This window comes from Papaver somniferum, chromosome 8 (assembly GCF_003573695.1).
Source record: "Papaver somniferum cultivar HN1 chromosome 8, ASM357369v1, whole genome shotgun sequence".
Taxonomy (NCBI): Eukaryota; Viridiplantae; Streptophyta; class Magnoliopsida; order Ranunculales; family Papaveraceae; genus Papaver; species Papaver somniferum.
In genome coordinates, this window is record NC_039365.1 from 114,994,949 (window position 1) to 115,014,463 (window position 19,515).

Here is a 19,515-nt window from a genome sequence, read left to right on the forward strand (position 1 = left end):
TTCGCACGCTGGATCCAATTGCAACACTTCAAGCTAAGGTACCTAAAAAAAATCAAACAAACTGCGTAAAAAGGAACTAAAGAAAATCTAAAAGAAAAACAAATTATGTACAAAAAATAATGATATCAGCAAGAGAGTATTTTGCAACCACTCCCCGGCAGCGGCGCCAAAAACTTGGTAGGCTCGGAAACCTACAATAATATTACTGCAAGTGTACAGTGTCTAACTAGTAGAACAATGGCAAGTACAGGTCGTTCCCACGAGGAATGTGAAATACTACTACTAACTAATATCAAAAGTAACTAATCGATAAGTTGATGTTTAACGATTTTTCAGGAATTCGAGACAAAATGAAATAAAAAATAATTATAACAATATACGAAATGAGAGTGGGTTATTAGGATTTTCGGTTTCCACCATTTAGTTATGCAAACTCTACTAATCTTTAAAAATATATATCATGCATTTTCAAATACTGTTTCTCCGCTGTAATTTTCTTCGCTTCATAGGTAGTGATTCTAAAGCATTACTTATCAATCCTAAAGCATATCACGTCAAAGAACTTAACCCAAGCACGCCATATCAATTGAAAAACATAAATAATCAAGAAAATTACATGAACAATTAACCATCAAGTTATATGAAGAAAAACTAGTAATCAATCAACTCATTATTAAACATATAAATGTAGAGTTTTCACAATAAAATTGTCTTCTACCTAAACCCTAACCTGGCTCTAGCTACTCATGGCTTTCTCAAAAGCCATAAAAAGATTAAAATCAAAATAGCTAAGAAAAAATGGAGAAGTAAAACTCCAAACCCTAGACTTGAAACGGCTCTGCAGCCGCAACCCTATCGTCTCCCAAAACGGCCTTTTTTTCCTCCCTTCGGTTTTCGTTCCTTCTCCTAGGAATCAATCAATAAAACCTAATAATATGGGCCAAGCACAGTCCACCAAAGTCCTGCCCACTTCTGTATCCAAACCATCTGGCCACAACCAATTTCTGTCCGTCCAAAAATCCTCGAACTCAGTCGTGTTGTAAAATAACTCGACCACCATACACACCAATTCAGGCCAAGTATCATCCCCCGAATCCATACTTTTCTCCCTGGATTTCAGTTTGTAAGGCACTAGAAATTGCACCGCAGCATTCACTTTCGCATGTAGCTGTTGTAGTGATGACCGGCTCCCATTTCTATTCCCCGAGAACCAAAGCTCACAGAAACACCATCTCGCCTGCAATTATCTCCACCAGTTCAAACAATTATAGCAGCAACATCTCGACTCTTCGTCTCTGCACCTTCATGAGCTAAATACCCCTTTATCTTCTTTCAGGTTACATCAAACTCTCTCAATCCTGTCACCGTTCAATGTAAACACCAGCCTATGCCAATGCATTCACCTTCAGGTTACAACAATGCTCTAACAATAATTCTAAAAATACTTTACTCCTCTTTTATCCAATGAAGAATAAAAAGTTTTAAAAGCTTAACCTACGAGAACATATGAGAATTCTGCCTTAAAATTACACAGAAGAATATACATTATGATCGTTCATGTTGGAAAGTATGCCTTTAGAACTTTCAAGCATAAGTGGTTTTCAATAAAACTCAAGACGTAAACCATGATTCAAAGACAAATAGTGATTCATTGAACAAGGTTTTCTTAGAAGTGTTTACGAGAGTTATAGCGATGCCAAACATATTTGTGAATATAGGTTATGAGCATATGCTTAATTGACAAATGGGTAGGTATGCATACCAAGTATGCATATCTATGGACAGTCGAGGAACTAAGGCTTCTAGGGTATGCGTACCGTCTATTATACCCTAGCCATCCGAAAACTCAGATCTCAGGAGTACGCTACTGGGTACGCATACCTTCCTCGAATTCTCGAACTTAAAACCACGGGGTACGCGTACTGGGTATGCGTACCTACCATGTGTCCAGAATTCAGTATGTTCTGATAACTCTTTTAAAACAATTTGAAAAAAAAAATTAACTACCATATATAATAAATATCATTGCTTGGGAAGTTTCCAAATGATCAACTTGAAACAAAAATAGTTCTTAACCAAGATTGTTGAGGATCTAATAACATCCATTGCTTGAATCATATTTCGAGGGGTTTATCAAGACAAGCTTGACTCAAAATTTCTTCTTTGCAATATTAAATCTACTGAAATCATACGACATAGTCTTATAATATAGAATGGTAAATTTCACGAGTAAATAGGATGGTTCGGTCTTTGTTGATGATGTAAGTTCTACAAATATCTTTGCTTGTTCTTTCGTCTTTAATCTTCGAGGGTTATTCAGTAATATCTGATACTCAACTACCATATATACTCTAATCCTAGTCTGAGACTTGATTTTAGCAGACTAGAAATTTAGATAAAGTTTTGTAAATCTAACACTGAAAACAAGGTTGAGATATCAAAACTTGCGAGTTCGACCAGGCGGCGCTCTAACAATTCACTATTTGGTTAGCATTAGCTCTTGATGTGCATTTCCTTAGACATAGAAATATCCCATCAACATACTTCAGTATTTATGATTTATGGAACAAATGTATAATTAAAATCTTTGAGGTAAGGTAATCGTCATCATTGAGATTTAATGGAATGATATGAGAAATTTTGTTGAACAGAAGACTCAGAATGCAAAAATGTTTCATTGAAGACAATTAAATCAAAACTTGAGGAGATTTTAAAGAAAAGAACAAAGAACAAATAAAAAGATTTATATCTAGAAGATCGGTGATGAAATGATTAAGATATAAGTAAGAACAAACCAAGTAACTAAAAGAATCTAATAATAACAATCTTAAAGTCGTCTTTTTCATCAATCACCAACAAACACAACTAGAAGAAAAACCAACTTCAAAAAGAACACAAAGTTCGGAGAAATGAATGATCGATTAAATCAAAAGAAGCTTACCTAATATGATACCATGATAATATGAAAATGTTAATGGTAATTTTATTTAAATAAGAAAGAGATGGGATAAACACACTACAGAGAAATGTTGGTTAAGACATCAATGTATACTCCTCTTAGAGAGTAATACTGATTTACAAAGCACGCATGCGACCGAAACGAATGTTGTAATAGAAAATGAAAAAGCGGGGTCTAATAACCACACCCAATATTTTGCTTAGCAATCTGTATGAACAAACTCCAATATACTTTCTAGAGAATCAACTAGACAGTCAGACTCAATATAGATAAAATTACATCAAAGAGTTTTATATCTCAATCTCTCAATTTGATCTATACTCAAGCAAATAGAAATCTGCGAGTCTTTATCAAAGAGAGATAACTTGGATGGTACAAAAGATCAATATCCAAGTGTCAATCAATTTAAATCAACAACCAAAGGTTGGATATTCTAATTGATTGATCCTAACGCACAACCTGTGATATTTTAATTATAAAGATAAACAATATAATGCGGAAATAGAAATAACACAGACACCATAATTTTGTTAACGAGGAAACCGCAAATGCAGAAAAACCCCGAGACCTAGTCCAGATTGAACACACACTGTATTAAGCCGCTACAGACACTAGCCTACTCCAAATTAACTTCGGTCTGGACTGTAGTTGAACCCCAATCAAATTCCAGAAATTGGCTTGCTTAAATGATTTATGGTTCGAATTTATTTTATTCTATTGGGTGAATTTATTTTATTCTTTTATGACTTTTGCACTTATTTTAAATTGATTTATGGTTCGAATAAATTAGTTATTATTTTATTTGATGGGTCATGCTTGCTTAAATGTTTGATGTCCCTTGCTTACGATCTATAATTAATATTTTGAGAATCTACCTTGGCAAAAATAAGAATCCATGTCTTTATTTATTGAGCTATAATCGCTGAAGAATGAATAACTGAACCTTGTGATATGAATTCGGTGGAATCCTAGTCCCAGTGGATCTCTTTTATTATTTTCGTTAAACCTTTAAACTTAGTCTTCACAAATCTTAGAGTTCGAATCTTTTACTACTACAACAAATTAAAAATCACATCATTTTGGCGCCGCTGCCGGGGAGGGGGGAGTTTTGGGAGAGAAAAAAAAATCACTGATTTAATAATTTTCTCACATTTTCATCATTTGTAAAACACCTTTTGAGTCATGAATAAATATTTTAAATGTGTTTTCGACGTGATGAGCTAATCTCCAACACTGGGACGACGGAGGAAGACGAGTGTCATACATGGTTAAAATTATTTAATTCTTTTTAAGACTTTTGCATTAATTTTAATTGAAATATGATTTGAATTAATTGGTTGTCATTTAGTTTGATGAAGTATGCTTATCTTAAATGTTTTGATACATCATGCTTAGGATTTATAACTAATATTTTGAGAATCTACCCTGGCAAAAATAAGAGTCCATGTTGTTTTATTTATTGAGCGATAACTAATATTTTGAGGATGAATAATTGAGCCTTATGTTATGAATTCGGTGAACTCCTAGTCCCAGTAACTCTCGCTTTCATTAAACCTTTAAATCTAATCATTTTGGCGGCGCCGACGCGGATTTGTTTTGAGATTAATATTTAGGTTTATTTTTATTTTTATTTTGTACAGTATTTTCATTTTAGATTTTCTTTTTTCCTTTTTATGCGTTTCTTTTTGTATTTCTTTTCAGGGACTTTTTGAGGATGATGACTTCTTCCGAGGAAACGTCACCTAAGATGACGCCGGCGGAATATAAACGTAGAAAGTCAAATTATCAGAAAACCTCATTTGAGATGACGCTTGCTGAATATAAGCGTAGGCAACAGTATGGAGTTTCTACTCCACATGTGGTAAGTGAAGAATCACCTTTAACAATATATGAGAAGTATTACAAACATACACCGCCTAGTTTGGAACAAAGATTGAGAGTTCTTGAATGTCAAAGGTTATATGCTGATGATGATGAATCTTGTAGTGACTCTCTGTTCCAAACAGAACATATAGACGACCCTGTGGATGATTGTGTGGATGATTTACCTAATTCCATAGATGAATCCATCCCACAAGGAAATTCACCAACTTAGAGGTTGTTTCTAGACCCCTAGACTTCCAAAAGTTTCCTAATTTAAGGTTAGAATTGTGTGCTTCTAAAGTGTTGTTGGATTACTTTGCATCAAAGTACCCAGAGGACTTTCCTATTCCTGATATCGTGCATGAGCCAATTGAAAATTTCCCAGTCCCAATAATATCCCCATATTATGTTTTTTACACACTTCCTTGTGTTGTAAAAACTTTGTTTGGAGGTAAGTCTCTGGTTTTGATAGTTTCAGTGTCTCCGCATCGTGATAACATAAGTGTGAAGCTGTCATTTGTAAATGTTGTATTTTGGGTTGATCCCCAAATTTTCAGGTTGTTAGTTTATGAGGATCTTTTTTGTACATTCCAGTGGATGTATTTTTATTTTTATATTTTCGTTTACTTTTTACATTTCCCATCTTAATATTTGCGTTGGATGACTCAATTACATTGAGGACATGTAATGTTTAAGTGTGGGGGAGAGGTTAACTTTTTACTTTATTTTTTCAGGAAATTCCTTGCAAATCGTGACCAGCTGTGTAGCGGGTCTGTTCCTTTTTTTTGCATGTTATGACCAGCTGTGTAGCGGGTCTAAAATAAAATAAAAAAATGAAAAATATAAAATAAAATAAAAAATAATAATTTGATTGTTACGGTTATGACCAGCTGTGTAGCGGGTCTTTTCTTTTTTCTTGCATTATATGACCAGCTGTGTAGCGGGTCAGTTTTCTGTTTTGCTCGAGGACTAACAAAATGTAAGTGGGGGAATTTGATGAGCACGAAATTGCAACGCATTTTCACCCATAAATGCATTAGCTGGGACTCATTTTATCACTAATAAACTTATTTGTAGGTGTTTTTGTGAGATAAGCTCTTATGGAGAAAGTTGATCGAAAAGTTGTTTTTGTACCCCAGAGGACATATGCTATTCGAACCCCAATTTTGGATAAGGGACAACTCAATTACTAAGGGGCGCCTAGTTGCTAAGGGGCATCTTCTTTACTATTTGGAACCTATGGCTATTCACACCCCATCTCCGAATAGGGAGCATCCATCTTCATCATTCAAATTCCAGAAATTGGTGGAAAAAATGTGTTTGAAACTGGCATGATTCAGTGAGACTGAATGGCTGGAACTGATTGGGAAGACTTGATTAAGCTTAACAGGCATGGTATGATCGATGTTTTTGATTGGAATTGGCTGGAAATGCAGATTGAATAGCTCAGGGAGTTACGTATTTTGAAAAGAAAGACGATATTGTTGTTCTGGTTTTGGATGACTTCTATGGAGATTAAAACACCAGAGTCAATTGGATTGGGCCTGCTGCAGCTAAACAGGACTGGTAAGTCCATCAGAATCGAATACAATGAGCCACAACATGAACTCGAAGAAAACATGGGAGTTCGTGTAAGGAGAGGATAATCACGGGATTACATTGACTTTAAACGTGTGATGCACGTGTTTGGATAGAGTTTGGTCGATGCAGAATCGTGTTGGAGTTAAACAAAGAATATTCAGCAGTTGTAGACGCGTGAAACAATAAAAAAAATATATTATTTCCTGTGAAAATCCGAGTGCAATAAAGAGAAGATATTCGCATTCAATGGAGATATATTTAGTCCTGGCGTATATAAATGAGGGGTTGGGAAGTCAGTGGGGGTATCGAGAGTTGGGGAGAAGAAAAGAGGGTTGCAGAGCAGATTTCTCTGCTGCTGCAGAGAAGAAGAACATTTGACGCCTACTGACTGTCGCAAAGAACTGTCGTTTATTAACAGTACTCGCAACTGTCAGTTTGACACACTTGTTTTGAATTTGCAACAGTTTCTTGTAACGGTGACATCTATAACGCAAATACAGCGTTGCAGATTCATTGTATTATTAGTTTTCTTCAATAAAAACACCATTTGAGCTATGAATTATATTTTTGAGAGTGTTTTCATCATGAGAAGCTAAACTCCAACACTGGGTCGACGGAGGAAGCTGAACTTTATACATGGGTGAATTTATTTTATTCTTTTATGACTTTTGCACTTATTTTAAATTGATTTATGGTTCGAATAAATTAGTTATTATTTTATTTGATGGGTCATGCTTGCTTAAATGTTTGATGTCCCTTGCTTACGATCTATAACTAATATTTTGAGAATCTACATTGGCAAAAATAAGAGTCCATGTCTTTATTTATTGAGCTATTATCGCTGAAGAATGAATAACTGAACCTTGTGATATGAATTCGGTGGAATCCTAGTCCCAGTAGCTCTCTTTTATTTTTTTCGTTAAACCTTTAAACTTAGTCTTCACAAATCTTAGATTTCGAATCTTTTACTACTACAACAAATTAAAAATCACATCATTTTGGCGTCGCTGCCGGGGAGGGGGGAGTTTTGGGAGAGAAAAGAAAATCACTGCTTTAATAATTTTCTCACATTTTCATCATTTGTAAACCACGTTTTGAGCCATGAATAAATATTTTAAGTGTGTTTTCGACGTGATGAGCTAATCCCAACACTGGGACGCCGGAGGAAGACGAGTGTCATACATGGGTAAAATTATTTAATTCTTTTTAAGACTTTTGCATTAATTTTAATTGAAATATGATTTGAATTAATTGGTTGTCATTTAATTTGATGAAGTATGCTTAGCTTAATGCGTATAATAGATAAATCTGTATCACACAGAAAAGTCTACAATAATAGATAAATCCGTCTCCCACGAATATACCTACGAGTTTAGTTCCGTCTTTTGATAGATCAAGGTGAACAGGAACCAATTGATAATCCGGACTTGTATTCCCGAAGAACAACCTAGTATTATCAATCACCTCACAATAGTCTTAATCGACGCAGCGAAAAAAGATATTGTGGAATCACAAACGATGAGACGAAGATGTTTGTGATTACTTTTTATCTTGCCTATCGGAGATATAAATCTCAAGCCAATTATTACAATTGTACTCATACGATAGAAACAGCAAGATCAGATCCCACAACTACAAGAAAGTAGTATCGGTCTGGATTCACAATCCCAATGAAGTCGTTAAGTCGTTAACCTGGTTTAGAAGAAGAAACCAAAGGTTAAAGGAGAATCGAATCTAGATTAGGACAAATAGTATCACACAGAATGTGTGGGGATTAGGTTTCCTAGTTGCAAGAGTTCTCCCTTATATAGTCTTTCAAATCAGGGTTTGCAATCAATGTTAGCTTGGTAACAAAGCATTAAATATTCACCGTTAGATGAAATCCTGATTATATTCAAGCTAATATTTATCAACCGTTAGATCGAAAACATAGCTTGTTACATACAAATGAAATGCACGTTTCTAGGCTTGTGTAACCGTACCCAAACTTGTACATTAGTTGGTTCAACAATAGTTAACCAAATGGTTAGCCATATGATCACTTTCATATCAACCATATTATTCTTCACCATAACTAGTTCAAATTACTCAAATGAACTAGTTAGAGAGTTGTTCAATTGCAAGGAAATCGTATGTACTACACAAGACACAATTGAAGCAAAAACGATGTGATTCACTTGAATCAGTTTGCAATTGCATTCCTTAGTTAATATGAATAAGTTCACAAATATCGCTTTTAGATATAACCTACTCAAGTTCGCCGACTTAAGTTCCCGGATGGAGTTTACAAACTCCAGCAGAAATTCTCGGGTTTGAGAACTTCGCCAGTTCGCAGACTGGGTTCGCAGACTGAGTTCGCGAACTTAGCTCACGCACTACTCCGGTTCACTTGATCAACAAAGTTCGCAAACTTCAGTTCAAGGAAAAAGGACTTATACATATATGTGTTTCTACAACAATGCTTATATCCTCCAATGGTTATATAATCTAAACTCTCATTTCAATCATTGAAACATTCTCAGAGGACGTTATATAGTTGTTATTCACAAACCATTTTTCATCATAGAAATTTTTAAAGTGATTGAAACATAACATGACTTTCGTCACTAGGTAAAGATGAACTTGGATAAAGCGAAATCTTACCAACACATATTTCGAGAAATAGATAGGCGAGATAAACTCGGCTCGAAATACCAAATGTGTATAATCTAAGTCTATATAGCAAAACGACTTTTGTCTCAAGATAGGAGATAAATAGACTTTTGAGTGATAGATAAGTTCAAGTCTCCACATACCTTTTAGTCGATGAAGATCCACCAGTTCCTTGAGTAGTCCTTCGTCTTGTATGATGATTGCCATGGAGTTCTTGAGCTCAACTACACTTTTTATCCTAGTCTGAGACCTTAGCTATAGTAGAATAGAAATCAAGACTTATAGTTTTGATCACTAACATTGACAAACATGCTTGAGATAGCAACGCATGCGAGTTCGACCAAGCAATGCTCTAACAGAAAACCAAAATGAAACTTGTATGATTGATAACGCGTGCACACACGCAATGTCGTAACAAAAAATAACAAATTTCTCGACCTACACCAGTATAGGTTCTTAACATGCACAACTACTATGATATTGCGTCAGTGTATACTCTATATATCATTTAAACCGAAGCTAAATGCAAAGCGACATAATGATCTAGACTGTGACGTCTTCCATATTGGTCACATATCACTCATAGAAGAAAAAAAATTAGGTTGTGATTCAACCACTTCTGCAGAGACCGATAAATCACCAAAAACATATACTCAAGGATAATTAAAAGTTGGAATCCTAAACATAAGCACCACCCCATAGTTGGGATTCAAAATACAAACAATACCTCATAATCTATGACAATGGTCTAAAACTTGTTGCCTGACTGAATAAGGTACCTCATAATCTACGACAATGATCTAAAACTTGTTATCTCGCTCAATAAGGCCCTTGGACACAAAATAAATATCGTGTCCCAAAATTTATTATACCATATAACCCAGAAATCTACACTTATGACTCAACATTTGGCGCATGACTTCAATATTCCCAGTGACTCAAAATTTACACTGAGCCACAATTATCCTCGTAACACAATATTTTCCTCATGAGTTAAAATTGGTCGTATGGTATTCATACCCCTATTACATATTAAAGGTCCGATTCATTATAAATATCTTGGACGTACGGAACATAATCAGTCTTGCAAACATATATCCTACTAGTTCCATCAATCAGTCTTATTAGGGTGATTGCAAAGTTTATACTCCCAATACAAAACCCACTAACATCTAGCATGGGATGAAAAAGAAACTCATGCTCAAAGTAACGCGTGAGTGTCATTACAAAGGTCTTAATAGACTTTACATTTGCAAGACAAATTGATTTATTTTCCTTTGCACGGTTTCAAGATTTTCAATTATTGAATTTAGCCTTTAAATTTGTGAAATTGGGGTGTCAATTGTGGATTATTTTTTTTACCACATGGAGAAAAGTTTTCCCGACAATCCAGAATATACATTATGAGAACGAAATCTTCCTTTTGAGTCTTGACTCTTGAATGTGACCCCAAAGTATTCCTTAACCCCAAACCTTCCTCAGCTAGAGCCTATCACATGCCCCAAAATGGCTAAATTACGCATCGTCTTCAAAGTAGTTAAAATCGCTCCTCAAATTCTACTCGTCCACGATCAAGGAGCAATGAGTTTGGTTGAGAAAATTGCCAATACTCGGGTAGGCTTATTAGAGATTTGGAGTCACTCTTATAAGATATAACATTACGAACATGAGTTGTAACATTACTAACATGAGTTGTAGTAATTAAAATCAAAATTTAGACATCACCAATGTTATTTAAGAAAACTTATGCAATTAAAATTTTAAAATTTTAACTTAATGGGCAAAATCGGTAACTCGTTCTAATGAAAAGTTACCGAATATCGGCATCCTCAGACGCCTTAATCGCCGGTTCTCAGATTCATGGATGAACTGAAACTTCCCTTACTAAGTAGGGAGTACTCGCGAGGAAACCGGTCTTGGAAAGTGGTGGTGACTACATAGCTCGTGGATAATATACCTCATGATTTTATACTGTAATCTTATTGCTCTTTGAAGCAAAATCCAGCTTTTACCTAAAATCTATCCCAATACTCAAAAGCTGCACATTGACCTAAAAATTGCATCGACATACGAAATCTGTCTTGTAGTAAAATAATGTCAAACTATCCAAAGTTTCTCGGCGGCTTAAAAATATATGTTAATCAAAAAACATGCATTGAGGCGTAAAATCTGTTATTTTTGTGCGCCATAATACACTTTATCAGTAAAAATATTTCTTGCAGCACAAATTTGCTCTAGAACTAAAAACATATAGACCTCGTGACTTAAAGTATTCATTGAGAAAAAAAAAGAACTAAAACAACAACAAGTGTTGTTTTTACTCTTTGTTATCTCTAAAAGTTTCTCTCTGCTCTCTAGCTCCTTCTCAAAACCTTCACCGCTATTAAAACTTACTGCTCAGATCTAGTCCATTTTGGGCTAGATTTGAGCAGGCTTCTTTCCTTTTTCTTATTTTCTCAGATAGCTAGTAGTCTAGGTTAGATTTGCTTAGGTATTTGTTTCAATCTCCATTGTCTATAAGATATTTTTATGGTATTCTTCTGGGTGTTTTGTCCATTTTGTTTATGTCTTCTCCTTTATGAAGATCCTCTTTGCGCTCTCATGGCGTTTCTTTGTGATCTCAATGAAGATTTTGGGCGGAAGTTCAAGTGTGATCAAGATTCAAAACTTGGGGCATATTACTCTCATATTTTTATGAGAAGATCTCTTTCTCAAGAATAAAAAACCTTATCAAAATGGTTAGTTTATAATCCCGAAACCCTTCGTTCAATCTTCAGATTGCTTGGTACTCTTGTTGGTAGTTTGTTACTTTTCTTCACGAATTACTCTTTGTTAGTACCTTTTAATTGTATTTCAATCTTTAATCTTGATGTTGTTGAAGTCCATTTAGCATGAATGAAATTTTATAAGATTTATCAAAAGAATAAAAAAAATAGACGAAAAAAAAAAAGCAACTCGCATCGTAATCTAAAATATGTCTGGTGGTCCAAATTTAACCTTGAAATCTGTCGGGTGACAAATGAACCTATGCTAAAATATGCCATCTGATCCCAAGTCTGCTTAATGACTCAAAACTTGTCTCATTTTCATGACCCAAAATATAGAAACCTGTTTTGAGGCATACGGATATGTTTTGAGGCATACTTTCGGCTGAAAATTATCAGCCAAACCTTGAAGTTATCAGTCGAACCTAAACAAAAACATAGGTTCGGCTGAAAGTTGAGTATGCCTCAAAAAAACTCGGTCTGCCTCAAAATAGGTTTCAAAATATACCGCATAACGGAAATTTGGTGTTGTGTCTAGAGTTACTCTTTAAGCCTAAAATTTATCTCGTGACCTAAAGTATGTGTCATAACCCAAGCCCAGAGTCGTCTATTGTGGTCTAAAATTGCTCTGTGGCTGACAAATCTTCCCCATAATCCAAGGGGTGCAAATCTACCGGCGGCCAATTTAGAAACCCTGAATAAGCGTTTGGAATACGGCTTATGTTGTTTTTGGTGTCATACTGGTTTTTTTTTTTGTTGATACAATGGTACATGCATCTTAGTTTAGGTAAGAAAGGATAACAATACTAATGAATATACTATACGTATTAGTGGGGAATATACTATACGTATTAGTGGGGATTATTCGTGTAGACAACGTGCCTGATACGCGTATGCACTGTTTCTGTTGTAGGCCTCGGACAATATAAAAACAATGCCGTTTCGTACTTGCATTCTCACGTACTAGAAAGAAAGATATTCTGATTTTGGCCTTAAGACTCGGTCTCTCTCTTTCTCTTCCTCTGTTTCTCTCTGTATTTTCAGTTTCTTTTCATTTCACAATTTTCGTTTGTCTTTCCGGATTTTGATATCTGGAATTTGAAGCCACCGCGATCCTCCTCATCCTCTCTATACATGGCGTCGGTATGATTTCCATCTTGTTCCTTTCGTATTTGGTATCAGTTTTGCTATATTCTCATTTGCTGTGATCAAAATTTGCCAATTTATAAGGTAGATAAATAAAACCCTTCGATTAAATATTGAATGTTAGGAACTTGAAGAAAAAATTCCGATATCTCGAATAAGAATTGAATAGGAAATGTAGAACATGAAAATCCAAATTTAACATGTAGGAATTATGGAAAAATGAGAGGGGGGAAAGAGAGAAGAATTTCTCGATTTTTAGATGTGCTTTTGTTAGATCATTGATATTGTGGTTCTTTTGTTTGTTTGAGAATTTAAAACCTGTGAATATGAATATACGATTGTTTTAGTTAACTTAGCCATTAGGATAACAACTTACCATGCAGAATTGCACATCCATAAGACCACTATTTTAGTCTAAGCTTGTATGTGGCTCTTGGCAAGATTCAACCCCAAGGTTTTGATATGGATTGGAGATAACCTATGCATCTCAAGATCAATTGTTTATAAGGAGTCGAACACAAAACCTTTCAGTCGTTATGGGTATATGATCTCATCTATTTAATGTCATTGAACCAGGGCTGGAAAAATGAACCTTTTTGTGTCTGTGTATAGAGTACATAATTGACATTGATTCGATTCGTTTTGCAGTGTCTAATTGTCAATCCATATTTAAATCTGCATATCCTTGCTTATTGTTGTTAGAATGATATTCTTTGTAGCAGGACAAGGGTAGGCCTTTGCCGAAATTCGGAGAATGGGATGTAAATAATCCAGCCTCAGCAGAAGGATTTACAGTTATTTTCGCAAAAGCTAGGGATGATAAGAAGACCAATGCAGGGGATAAAGTTTCACCCAAAAAAAATAATGATAATTCAAAACAACAGCAAAATCCTCAAGACCATCAATATCCTTCACCGGTATGACAAGCTACGCCAACCTTGAATTTCATTTCCACTTTCTCCATAGCATAGTAATCTTTCAGTACTCAAACTTACATGTACTATTCTTTTGTGACTTTTTGATGCAGTGGAAGTGGTTTTGTTGTGGTTGAACCCACTTTGTAATCTGGCAATGAATTTTGCACAAACAGAGCTTTGAATACTTGAATCATTTCCAAAAGGAAGGCTCCCTCCTCTCTGAGAAAACCATGAAACAGAAGAGACTAATGATAGATAGATGAATGGATGAAGTTGGGAAGAGTCCTCGTTGTGGTTGTCTACTTCTTTCTTCTTCTTTTCGTATACTTTGTATTTACCTCTGCTCATATCACTCTGTGTTTTGTCTAAGTTATATGTGTTCTTACTCTAGGAATGATAAGTATAATAGACATAAAGGAGTTTAAAAACTTCACGAATTCCTTTCTTCTCTACTTGCATGTATATCTAATATCTATGCATGCATCCATGATTCTTCCGAGTTATTTTCATTTTCATTTCTTGTTGTCAAAAAGAAAAAAGTAACAGCATCTGTGATTGTGGAGAAACTGCTACGAGTTCAAACAGTTTCTATAGGGGGGATCAGTCCAACCCAGTTCCCATCTGCTAGACTATGACTTTTTTCCAGGATTCATTCTAAAATGCAATGTTTGAGAATAACAGTCTCTTAATATGATTAGAGAAACAAGTTGGGCTAACTTACAAAGTTACAAATCAGATTTTAAGCTGAAGAGACAAATTTACAACATTTGCCCATTGGGTTCTTAGATTAAACACTAAATAACTTATCCGTTTCCACACTACAACCCTAAAAAAAACACAAGAAAGAAAAAGACAATCCAAACCCAGAATCCTTCAGGAATATAACAAAAGTCTTACAGCGACTGGATTACAGCTTCGTCTCCATTTTCATATCCTGTCATTCGAGACGACCCCGAACTTGCAGCGTCAACAAAGTGTGTAAGCTGATCCGAAGTGGACATAGTTGGAGCAGCAGCTGAAGAGCCATCATAATTTAATGGATGATCAAACTTACAAGCAGGTCCAAACTTGCAAATGCCATAGTGACTATAGTGTGAGCAAATTTCTTCACCCTGGATAGCCAAAAACGAGATTGCAGATAAAACACAGAATCAACGTAAGAAGGGAGATTTTTTGTTGACCAAGATCGCAAACTACAGACTTAAGATGTCTCGTAAAACAGAACAGGATATTAGCATGCACATGCAAACCAACATAGTAAATACTTACAGGTCTTAGAGGTAGGCCCATGGGACTGAGAGCAGGTGAGTTTTGCAGCCGATTCTTCGGATGATCGAACCTACAAGCAGATCTATATTTACAATCCCCATTTCTCATGAAGTATTGGCATTCACGTTCTCCAGGTCTCTCAGGGAACTCATCAGTGGCCATCTGCTGCTGATGACGATAATGCTTGGACCCATCTGTTTTCCTGATGAAATTGCTCTTGAATGGAGCTGATGCTGAATTGGTATTTCCCTTTGGTGGATATACTGGACCCTACAAAAAGTCATTTACAAAGGCATGAGGAACACCATTGTTTGGTTTTGGCCTTTTGCTTATGCAGTAATGTGGTCTCAAACTGTCATACGAAGTAAAGATTTTCAACATGAACATAGTTCGTTTGCCCTAAAAAGGTTTAAAACAAAAACAACAACAAAGTACGTGGAATATTTACCCGAAGACCCAAATGAAGCAACAAATAACGTAAATTTGATTTCTGAACCAACTTATTGAAATAATAAAATTGTGGGCGCTATTACCCAGAATGAATCAACTGAGTAATCACTGGCTAATGCAATGGGATGGTTAAGATGAAATAGAAGGAAAGGCATATTATAACAATGCTGTGACAGGAAGCACATCCCCAAATTAATGCTTCACCCCATTAGGTGGGGAAAGATATGATGGTCATAAATAAGTATTAACACACCCACCTGATATCCATCCCACTCTAGATTTTGTTGTGTCCCTTGAGATGGTGAAGCCGTCAGTCCAGAATATGATCGTGATGCATAAGGAACAGGATCATTTGAGGTTCTAGGTGAAGACCAAGATGCAGATGATTGAGAAGTGCCGCCTGATTGTAAAGGAACAGACATGCCACTATGATATCCTGAGCTCGGATCCAATCCTACCGCTTCCCCAGGGTCAGGATGATGAAACCTGCAATTTGTTGCGAATTTACAAGAGCCCACACGCATGTAGAAGGGGCATTCTTTCTCCCCCTGGATGAAAAGAAGTTAATCAGCACAAGATCAGATTAACTAAAAGAACAAAAATCTGAATGCCACGGCATCTACCTCAGTTCCTCACACAACAGTTACTTCTAGGACATCAAATTAAAATTTCACATGGGTTTAAGTACTACCGGTCGAATTGGCAGTCCCAGAAAGTTAAAGTGCTGAGCTGGTCCAACTGCAGTTTTTTCTCGGGGATGATCGTATCTACAATCTTTTCCATACTTACAAGCTCCCGTCTTTAAGTAATACTGTGAATATAACAAAGTAATAAGTCATTGAATCACAAATCAAGCAAAATGCATCATAAGTATTTATCACAAAAGAAATACTAACTCCCTTATACTGACACACACAAAAAAAGACATAGAATACAGACATCTAATATCACACATAACACAACTTCATGTATTAAGCCAAAGGATGTTCCTTTAGAAATAACAGTCAGCACTTAGGCCAATTAGTCAAAGAGGAATGCGTCCATGATATTACACCAGGGAAATCAAACTGTTACTTGGAGGCTAAAAAAAGGCTCAGAGTATGAATTCTCGTTAATCTGTGAAAGAAAGACCCTCACTCTATCAAAACTTCACACAGCTGTAAATTAATAAATGTGCCTCAAACTAGGTGTAATGCAAGTAACCGTTTAAAATGATTACCTTGCATTCTGGTTCTCCTGGTCTTTCAGGATATTCTTCCTTATTATCCTTCTCCTTAACAACCTTTACATTCAAAACAAACAGCAAATGAAACATAACAACAGTGAGAACAACAATTTCCCATTCAAACCCTTCACTAATTATGGTGTTTGCTGAAAAGCTCCCACCTTTAGTGATTCTGGGAAGTGGGTTTGTTGAAATCGAACCTGACAAAACCAAAAATTTCTCATATTATCAAAAACGAAATCAACAAATTTTCATGAAATGATCAGTAATATAATTCTTACATGTTCTTTGTTTCGATTATGAGGATGATTGAATCTACAATTTAAACCATATCGACAAGCTCCGGTACGAAGATAAAATGAACAATCAGGTTCATCAGGTCTCAATGGATACAACAAAAAGCTTCCATTTTTATTACTATAAATCGCATCTTTATGATAATTAACACCATTGATTTCTTCATGTTGTTGATGTTGCTGTAACCTTAGGTTATGAAAATCTCCTTCTAGGGCATGGATGATAGCAGGATCATGATGAATTTCATGATGATGTGCAACAGATGAATGAGATGGTGATGATGATTCTATTTTGATTTCTTCTTGTTCTTGAGATTTTGATGATGATGAATTAATTTTCTCATAATCTTCTTCTTCTCCCATTTTCTATGTGCATTTCAAAACCCTAATTCTCTATTTTTTTTTTGGATTTTTAGATAGGAAGGTGAACTCGACACTGTAGAGAGAGAGAGAGTGAATGTGAAAAAGACAATAAAAGAAGGGATGGGATGGGGGAGTTTAAACGTACACGTAAACATGCCAACTATAACTATGCCTTGGATTCCAGTACTTGCACAGAAGTCACAATTTCATGACTCCAAATTGTGCATACATGACTGATTCTGATGTGTGTTCTTTTTGTATAGAAAAACTCAGAGCATATTCTATGGGTAGTCCTTAAACGAAGACTATTTCTTTCATACGAAAGAGGACACGTTCATATGAACGAGTGAAGCTATTATGGGCAAAATAAAAGAGAACACTAAACAGGAGACTTTCTCCCGTTAAAGAAAAAAAAGCTAAAAGAACTCCTAAAATGGGGGACCTTCCTCGTCAAAAAAAAAAAAAAAACTAAAAAAACTCCTAATACGGGGGCCTTTCCCCCGTCAGAAAAAAAAAACTAAAAAAACTCCTAAAACGGGGAAAAGTCCCCCGTCAAAAAAAAAAGAAAAAACTAAAAAATGTTCTAAAACGGGGGATTGTCCTCCGTCTAGTTCAAAAAGTTCCAAATCTTTTTGACGGGGGACCGTCCCCCGTCTAGTGTTTCACTACCAACCACTCGTTCAATTGAACGAGTGCATGAACGTGTTTGGGGGAAAAGTGGGGTAAAAACTACCCATATGAGCCTCAAATCTGCTCAAATTGGTAGTGCACTCTTTCATTTGAAAGTGTGACACTACCCATAGGATTTGCTCTTAGGCCTTAAAGAAAGACAGTAAGACTGGCACACAATATTGACAGAGGTTGGATTCACCACCCTGTCATTGTCTAGAATACAAAACAAAGCTTGGCTAATTTAGGCTAGATAAAGAGTGGCCGAGATTTGTCTAAGAGAGATAAATCTACGACCGTGGTTTTTTCAACTAACCATTATAAATACTTTATTAATTGGTATCCTATTAATTGCTCATGATGAATGATTAATTAATTTTTCATGATAAATGTTCATTTAATGAATCTAATAAATGCATATTTTTATTAATAAATAAGTTTATTAAGAACTATATATATATATTAATCGGTAAAGAATTTGGTGCTGGCGAGTTTCAAACTCAAGTAACTGGTATCATCACCCAATGATTTTACCGCTGTACTACGGTGATTCCGGTTAAAAATTATATTAATAATTTTAATGGTGGTAGTGAAAGAAGTAGTGGGTGGTGGAAACAGTGGCAGGTATTTGTGAGTGATGGAGGTGGTAACATTATTGGTGGTGGAAAAAATAGTGGGTGTGGCTGGTTTTTACGTACGGTGGTGGATGTTAGTGAATAGTAGTGGCAATAATAGTTTTGTGTCTTTAAAAAAAGGGAAACATTTTATTGTGATAGATGTAGTTGGTTGTTTTTAGCACAACTGGTAAGGACAAAACACAAATATTTTGAGGAGGATACTAAATCATATAAGACAATATGATCATGACCGCTGGGTCACCCAAATGGGATCCCAACTATTTATAGTACCCGATCGAATAAATCACGGTTTTTAGTATTAAAATATAATTGATTACATTTCCAGAATACAAAACAAAGTTTGGACAAGTTAGGCTAGATAAAGAACGATCGATTTATACTTGCAGAACATAAATCTACCGCAATGATCACGTTTAATTAAAATTTAATAATAAATATTCAATTGATATTTCATAATAAATGTTTCTTTAATTAATCAAATGAATATATTTTTGTTGATACATAATAAATTTATTTGATATTAACCATATCAGTAAGAATTAATGTTGGTTGTGATGGTGGGCAGTGGTGAGGATAATGGTGGTGGGTATTGGTGAGACTGGTGGAGTGGTGACGATAATGTGGTGGTGGAAGAAGTAATGGTAGTAGGGTGAGAGAAGGGGTCCTAAGATAGGTAAATTAAGCGCTAATGATGGTTTTGATGGTGGGTGGTGGTGGTGGAT

The 19,515-nt window shown here is 35.5% G+C and overlaps 2 protein-coding genes across 4 annotated transcripts; one reads left to right on the forward strand and one right to left on the reverse strand.

Moving 5' to 3' along the window:
* Positions 1–12,780: 12,780 nt before the first annotated feature.
* Positions 12,781–14,382, forward strand: LOC113302713 (protein NOI4-like). Of its 2 annotated transcripts, none has more exons than XM_026551660.1 (3): positions 12,781–12,963; positions 13,686–13,883; positions 13,994–14,382. In XM_026551660.1, exons 1-3 carry the CDS (start codon positions 12,955–12,957, stop codon positions 14,015–14,017), a joined length of 231 nt encoding a protein of 76 aa, XP_026407445.1. In that variant the 5' UTR covers positions 12,781–12,954; the 3' UTR covers positions 14,018–14,382. The 2 variants fall into 2 exon arrangements, with proteins under 2 accessions (XP_026407445.1, XP_026407446.1); XM_026551661.1 differs by having other exon boundaries at positions 13,689–13,883.
* Positions 14,383–14,550: 168 nt separating this feature from the next.
* LOC113302711 (zinc finger CCCH domain-containing protein 63-like) lies at positions 14,551–17,606 on the reverse strand. Of its 2 annotated transcripts, XM_026551658.1 has the most exons (7): positions 17,109–17,606; positions 16,989–17,027; positions 16,822–16,884; positions 16,294–16,413; positions 15,860–16,150; positions 15,153–15,422; positions 14,551–14,995 (listed from the first exon to the last, which is right to left on the reverse strand). In XM_026551658.1, exons 1-7 carry the CDS (start codon positions 17,484–17,486, stop codon positions 14,777–14,779), a joined length of 1,380 nt encoding a protein of 459 aa, XP_026407443.1. In that variant the 5' UTR covers positions 17,487–17,606; the 3' UTR covers positions 14,551–14,776. The 2 variants fall into 2 exon arrangements, with proteins under 2 accessions (XP_026407443.1, XP_026407444.1); XM_026551659.1 differs by lacking the exon at positions 16,989–17,027.
* Between the last annotated feature and the right edge of the window lie 1,909 nt (positions 17,607–19,515).

Excerpts from the sequence above, each read along its gene's own strand:
- LOC113302713 (XM_026551660.1), top strand. Across the intron at positions 13,884-13,993 it reads ACCATCAATATCCTTCACCG|TGGAAGTGGTTTTGTTGTGG; the intron begins GTATGACAAGCT and ends TTTTTGATGCAG.
- LOC113302711 (XM_026551658.1), bottom strand. The coding sequence starts at position 17,486 with ATGGGAGAAGAAGAAGATTATGAGAAAATTAATTCATCATCATCAAAA. Across the intron at positions 15,423-15,859 it reads TAGAGTGGGATGGATATCAG|GGTCCAGTATATCCACCAAA; the intron begins GTGGGTGTGTTA and ends GACTTTTTGTAG. Across the intron at positions 14,996-15,152 it reads TGGGCCTACCTCTAAGACCT|GGTGAAGAAATTTGCTCACA; the intron begins GTAAGTATTTAC and ends TTGGCTATCCAG.